At 29.5% G+C, this 7,553-nt stretch overlaps 1 protein-coding gene across 1 annotated transcript in view; it reads right to left on the reverse strand.

Moving 5' to 3' along the window:
* Window positions 1-7,553, reverse strand: part of LOC107450269 (protein O-mannosyl-transferase Tmtc3) — a 246,239-nt gene that overhangs the window by 119,734 nt on the left and 118,952 nt on the right. The window contains exon 4 of the mRNA XM_071180106.1: window positions 6,950-7,086. Within this exon, the coding sequence (XP_071036207.1) occupies window positions 6,950-7,086 (137 nt within the window). The remainder of the gene's footprint in view (window positions 1-6,949; window positions 7,087-7,553) is intronic.

Below are 7,553 nucleotides of genomic sequence, written 5' to 3' on the forward strand. Positions count from 1 at the left end.
AAAGTTTAAATTAAAGAAAAGTATATATATATATATATATATATAATATTATGGTTTCGTGCATGATAAAATAAGTTTCCCTTTTCAATAATTGAAGTTTCATATCTAAAATTACAATTTTTGGATCAGTCTAGATATCATAATACCTCATAATTTGTTAAATAGCTCGAATGTATCATCTAAAAACTAAACTAAGTAGACTTATTGATTACTATCGGGAGTCTCTTTTAAATTCTCAGTAACTGACAGGAAAAAAGTATCTCTTAAGAATTATAATTTGACAGTCAGAAAGTAAAAAAAAATATTAAAAGGATTAGAAACATAAACACAAATAATAGAAGATTTCGAAATTGTTACTTAATCCGCTTATTCCATGAAATTTACATTCGAATTGAATTAAATAAGGCAATTAAAACTATAATTTGTTATACAGGTTCTGTTTATTAAGCTTACTTTTTAACGCTTGAAAATATCTATGAAGGAAAAAACTTAATTTATTTTGTTTTACTCTTTTACATCCTCTTCTGCACTAAATTAAACACGATAATTATTTTCTCGCTCTCAGAATTAAGTTTTGCAGAATAATAATTCAAGGAAAGGAAATTACTTTTTTATTTGATTTCTAAGCTGAAAATTTTATTATTATTCATGTAGAAAACAAAAACATGTTCGAATGTTATTCCGCTAGCTAACTTTAGAGTATGACACGGAAAGTATGTAAAAATATGTTTTCACAATTCGCACCTCTCGCAAGTCTTTACAAATTAGAATCTAAAGAATATATTTATTTGTTTTATTACATAAAAAATAGTGCGTTGTAATGTAAAAAATAGAATAAATTCCTTTCAAGCGAACAATTCTCTAAAAGAAGGCTTTTTCGAGCTGTTTTTAAGATTTTCTAGTCTTTTTTTAATAAAAGTAAGTAAATTAATACTATATTATACAATATTTCAACACATACTATTTGCATTAAAATTGTTTATAATCTACTTAAAAATGGAAAATTAGTAATATGTTTGTCAAATGTCGTTTGTCGTTTTGTTAATATGTTTGTCAAAACAAAAGGAACGTTTTCTTCGATTTTAAATAAGTGCTGAACTGTAAACTATACTTGAAAAAAAAATCCTTTAAACTCAATACTATTCATATCTCTTTTTAACAAGGATTTCATCTTTGTTTAGAATAAGAAATAATTGTTGAGAAGTTGAGAATACGAACCTATGCGAATAAGAAGTAATGAAAAGTAATTTTACATGTTAAAGGTAACTATGTACTTGATACGGTACAACCTGAACGGTAGAAATGAAACCATCTGAATTCGTCACCTCTAAAGTATAGATTTATTAGTACAGTATGTATAGTATGATTTATAGGCAATCAATTTCATGAAATTTTCATTTGTTGGTAATTGTAATTTTGATTGTTTGTAATTGTAATTTATTGTAAATTGATCGATTGCTGTCCGATTGCAAAAGAAATGTGAAGAAATTTTATTTATTATAAAAAATAAATGTGACTATTTTTCTCGTATTGTACTCGTCGAGTATGAAGAGGTGAGCAAGTGACACACATTTCCTCTTCTACCGAGATGGAGTGAGAAGAAGTAAAGTTAAACAAACATATCTTTCTTTCTTTCGTTTGAACAAATATTTCTTTCTATCTTTAGACTAAACAATTATTTATTTACTTTACTTAACACTTCATTTTTCTTTCTTCAATTCACTTTAAACCTTACTTTATACGTTGCACTTTACTTACTTTCATTTACAGTTTATTTTACGCTTTACTTTATTCTGTGCCTTATTTTATGCTGTGCTTTACATCAAATTTTACGTTTTCCTTAAATTTATGTTTTATGTTTCACATTTGTCAACATTACGCATTCCTTTATATATGCCTTATTCCTTAATTTCATGCAAAAAATTCCTTTCATTACTTTTTGAACAGAACCATTCATTTCATTTCTTAGAGAAAAGTGAATCCAAATTACTTGCTGACTTTCGTGCAATAGCCAACCAATAATATTTTTTACTGAAAAGTTTCTGTAAATTATGTATATTTTACTTATGATTAAAATTTAAAATGACTTTGAATTTAATTATTGCGAATATAAACAGAACGAAATATAAGCAAAAAATGTATTAAATATTTCTAATTAGTAAATATTTTCTTGTTTTAAAATGGTGTTTTAACTAATCGTTGGATGGACAAATATAAATGCCTTAATCTTTGGATAGTTCTATGGTAAAGTTGACGATAAAAGAACTTATCTCTCCCACCAAATAAATATTTTCCTAGCTAAATTCCTAGCACACAATATACATGCACACGCTGTTTTAGATAGCACACAACCATGTAGAAATAACTACATGACCTTTCACTACATATTAAACAAGAGAAAAATGGAGATTCATATCTTTAAATAAAGAGATTTCAGAGTACATCAGTGCCTCCTCTATCAAGATATCGTATAAGACAAAACACTCCCGGAAAAAATTATGTTGAATAAAAGAGCTAATATTCAAGTGAAAAAAAATCAGTTATGTAGAAAACGGGCTTAAGGCTATGAAAGATGAAGAAAATATATAGGTAAACATTGGAGCACCTGAGTTCTACTTTAACAATAGTCTTACTGTTTTAAAAATATTTTGAAAATAAAAATAAAAATAAAATTAAGAAAAAATATTTAGTCATATAGATTCACTATTTAGTAATTACATTTAAAATTGACAGGATCAAAACATTTATTGAGGAAAATATAGATAAAAATGTTGGGTTTTATTTTTAATTTTATTATTTGCAGGTTTAATTAAAAAGAGATAGATATACTAGTAAAATTAAAAAAGGAAATATGCTTTCAAAAATAGAAAAAGACAAACAATGACTATGACGAGAAAATATTCATTTTAGAAAATATGGTAACTGTATTGACTGTCTCATATTAAAGTCGATAATTTACGATAATCACTGTTAAAATATAATCATCTTTTAATTTTAAAATTGAAACACTGAGTCAAGATGAGCTTTATAGTTAATGGTTCGCTGCAACCAGAGCAAACAGGTGCTCCATTGAAAAATAAAAATATTTTTAACTAGCAAGATTTTTTTTTGTTTTATAATGGTGATTCAACTAATCATTGAATAAAGAAATGTAAATATATTATCCTATGGAAAATTCTATAGTAAAGTTGACGATAAAAGAACCTATAAACCCTTCTACCGAATAAACATTTTCCTTCCTAAATATGCGTCCACACATTATACAAGCATACATTATTTTATATAGCCCACAACCATGTATAAACAACGACATATCATGGCGTATACTTCAATGCATATTGAACAAGAAAAAGAGAGGAAAAAAAAAGAAGAGATTGAAAGGAAGACAAACAAAAGCAAAGACGCATGTTGTAATGGACTTATCCTGGGGGGAATCTCTTGTCAGGGAGAGAAGGGAGATTTCTCTCTTTAAATAAAGAGATTTCAGAGAATAAAAGCTCCTCCTCTTTCAAGATATTTTATGAGACAAAAGATTTCAAAAATATCACTCCCGGAAAAAATTATGTCAAATAAAAGAAATAATATTCAAGAGGAAACAAAATAATCGTTAGTGACAAAAACGGGCTTAAGGCTATAAAAGATGAAGAAATAGAGATAAATATTACAGCATCTAAAAGTTCTACTTGGTAACAATAGTCTCATTGTTATAAGAAATTTTTTAAAAATGTGTAAAATTAAAAATATTTTTAAAAAAAATTTGATTCTTGCATATCGAATTAATATTTAGTAATTAAATGTAAAGTGTTCAATGGTTAAAATAATAATCGAAGATATTATAGATGAAAATATTGGGTTTTGTTTTGTTTTATTAATTACCGGTTTATTGAAAAATATGATTATAACGACAAAATATACATTTTATAAATTATTATATTACATAAGTTTACACTTTAAAACTTATGAATGAAGAACATAAATGGAAATCAAGCGCAGCGAAAGGTTTATGTTCATTTTTACGGTTTATATACCTGCAAAAAGAAAAAAACGTGTTTGATTAAACTATGTTTCCGTTCAACTCAGCAACATATTATAATTAAAAGTTGCTGAAATTTTGAGCGATATCATGGTACAACTCGCCCCTAGATTTCTTACAGTGTAATAAATACGAAAGATTATAAGACATTTGTAGATCACGAAGACAAGAACGGTTAATGGTCATATTTTGCAAAAAAGACGATTAGTTCGCCATTTGTTGAATTTTGAGGATAAATAAGTTTGATAGATAAATCAATAATGTTTAAAATTGGCTCTTCTCGAAGTGGTTTATTATACCCAATAAAGTCCTTGCTACGCTAGTGATAAACTATTCCTGTCCGCTCTCTCGGGGAAGAGTGTTCTACTCTTCCAAACACTCAGGTAAGATCAAAAGGGATGGAATATTTAAATTGGATGGAACAGTTATCTGGTTTTCACTTTAAAATGTGCTACCTATTCGGCAGATAAAGGTACTCAATGTGAGCCGAGACGAATCCTAGTTACCATCCAAAATGACTTTTTATGGCGCTGCTACATTCACCGCCTTAAATAAAAATAATAATAAACGAGTTGCTAGCTCTATTTGTCAAATCTTCATAGGGGCGAAAAAGAGTGAGAAGCAATATTAATAAGACAGCATCAACGCAAAAAACACAGAAAGAAAATGCCCCTGAAAGGAAATTTTACTAGTCCCCACACATAAAGATTGTAAATATATAGATTTACTGTTTCTGAAAGGCGTGTTGGAGAAATCTGAGACACGAAAATATTGTGAAAATCTCCGTATTCTGAATGTACTTCAGAACATGAAAAGACGAGGTATTGGAAAAAAAAAGAACAAAGGGGAATATAACTGAATACTAGAGACCGAAATACTTATGATAAGTATAGACTAGGGAGAAATTTCGAGGAAAAACGGTTTATGTTCGGCTTTATAAACGGTTTTTATTATTTTTTTTTTACATTAAGAATTATTCATTTCGTTTCGACATTGAGGGATATTAATAAATACTTTTGATGTGTGTGTATATTTTTAATTTTACAATTTCAATTCTCAATACCAATCTGCGAAATTCGTTTTTACTTAAAATAAACTTTATTGGGCATATACCTTTCTTTCTCCTTTTAATTTTCAAATGGTTTTACCTTAGAATAGCTATTTAAAATAGTGTTACACAATCAGTAATTAAAATGTAACTTTATTCCACAATCTCAAAAAAGAGTAACATTTATTTTATTTCAAACAGAAATCTTTCTTCGCGTTTTTTTTTCTTTTGGTAGCAAGACAGTCAAAATTTTAAAGATACTATGAGATTGATTTCTCAAATTTGCTATACTGAATCAGGTTCTTAACCAACGCTGAAACATTTTTTTCGTAAATGAAAAGTAGACAAGTTTGATATAGCTGTAGAAATACAGTGTAATAATTCAAAGTTATAAAGGAACAGATTACTAGTTCACATGAGAGCAAAAATTCAATTTATGAAGAATCTATGTATTTAGAACCGGGAAGTAGATTTTTTGTAGAAACAGACGATAGCACGAAAATTTACTCATGTCAGACAAATTTCTGCACAAATGCTGCGACTCGTAACTCAACAATGACCTCAAATATTACCATAAGCAACAGCAACATATTTTTTAGGGTTCGGAGATTTTACTTCCCGTGAGTCTTGTCAAATCCGGTAATAATTCGAGCAGATCCGATCAATTTCTTCTAAAAGAGAGAAGGCCTCAGCACTGGTTACCATAAACAAGAAATTTGATTCTTTAGTCGTCCAAACGTAATGACATCTTCGTATTTTCCCCCAAGCAGCTTAGTTGCCCTTACAAGGTGACATCTTTCTTATTTTACCTCTACTGAGCAATTTATGTTTCTTACGTCGACCTACTGAATAGATTAGAATCCGGGACTTCTTTCATCTAGGAGGTGTTTATCTTATATCCCCTAACTTAAACGCTAACGTATTTGTGCTTAACAGAGCATGCGTGAAAAAAGTAACTCTATCAGAGTAACTCAAAGTGATAGAAAATGAGCAATAATTAGCAATGGTGATAAATAAGGTTAGTGTTACGATTACGGTAAGACAAATGCTGTGCAAATGCTCTTCATTAAGCTTTAAATGCTTTGTTCACGGCTTGTCTAAGAAAATATTCGTTATTAGCAAACTCTGAACGATAAAGTTTTACAGTAGGCTCATCTTCTACTATGCAAATGCTCTTCATTAAGCTTTAAATGCTTTGTTCACGGCTTGTCTTAGAAAATATTCGTTATTAGCAAACCCTGAACGATAAAGTTTTGCAGTATGCTCATCTTCTACTACTTAATATCATACTGGTGGGTGGAAGCACCCACCAGATCATGATTGGTATGCCGCCAAATGCCCCGGATTATCCCTGCAGTGCAATTGTCCTAGATTTGCTCAATCAGCTTTGTCAAGACTTAGGACCGGAAATATAAAGTGTTTGACCTTCAGAGCGAAAGAAAAGACTTATGCCTGTTGTCATTGCTTAGCCATCGTTTCTCCGTCTCATCTTTTGGATTGCATTGGTGCCTCTGTGAGGCATCTGATGAGTGATGGACAGACTGTCTATGACTTACTTATGCGACATGATCTTCTGGACTTGGTCTAGGGCTCTAGACTAAAGGGATAAGGAACAAGAGCATACTACTGCGCATTGTTAAGATTCTGACACATGGATTCAGGCGCAACTTTGAATTTACTTTAAATGCTCTCATGCCAACCAGTTAAATTAAACCACCTGGAATTCGTACGACACTTCTTTTATCTTTATTTTTTTAACTGAAGAATGGTGCTGCTATCACTATTTCACCAGCTATCACTATTTCACTACAGCACCCTTTTCCTATTTTCATTTGGGCAACCTTAATATGTCGGAAACTTCAACTTACCTGTAAAAAAGAATGCATACTACAGCATGAAGCAAAACATTCACCATATGATAGCCGAAGGGCCTAAGGCCATGGACGGCATAATTCGCTCTAAATGTCAGAACTGTCAATGGTCGGTAGGACTTATGGCTACCTTCCTGTTAAAAAGAAATAAAATATTTTATTTTCTCTACAATTTCAATGCAATAGAATATCTTCTCAGAATTAAAAACAAATAATCAGCATTAGAATAATTCTAAATATGGATTTAAAAAATTGCGCAAACGTCACGCAATATTATCTACAGATAAATAAAATTTGGAAAAATGGGTGTGGGAAAGAAAAATCTGTACAATTATAAACTTATTTATAAATACTTTTACACTTCTTAATTATCTTTATCGTACAATAAACAATAAAAGACGCACTTGTAAGCGGGAAATATAAATTTATGATATTATTTTCAACCTAATGACATAATGATGATGTTTCTTTACAACAAGGAGGAAAGTCATTTTTTTTGGAGGACTATATCAAAATAAGAAAATAGCAATTTAAAAAAATGGCTATTTATGACATCAATCAATTAATTTTCTGATTAATTTTCTTCGTTTCCGTATATATA

This window comes from Parasteatoda tepidariorum, chromosome 4 (assembly GCF_043381705.1).
Source record: "Parasteatoda tepidariorum isolate YZ-2023 chromosome 4, CAS_Ptep_4.0, whole genome shotgun sequence".
Taxonomy (NCBI): Eukaryota; Metazoa; Arthropoda; class Arachnida; order Araneae; family Theridiidae; genus Parasteatoda; species Parasteatoda tepidariorum.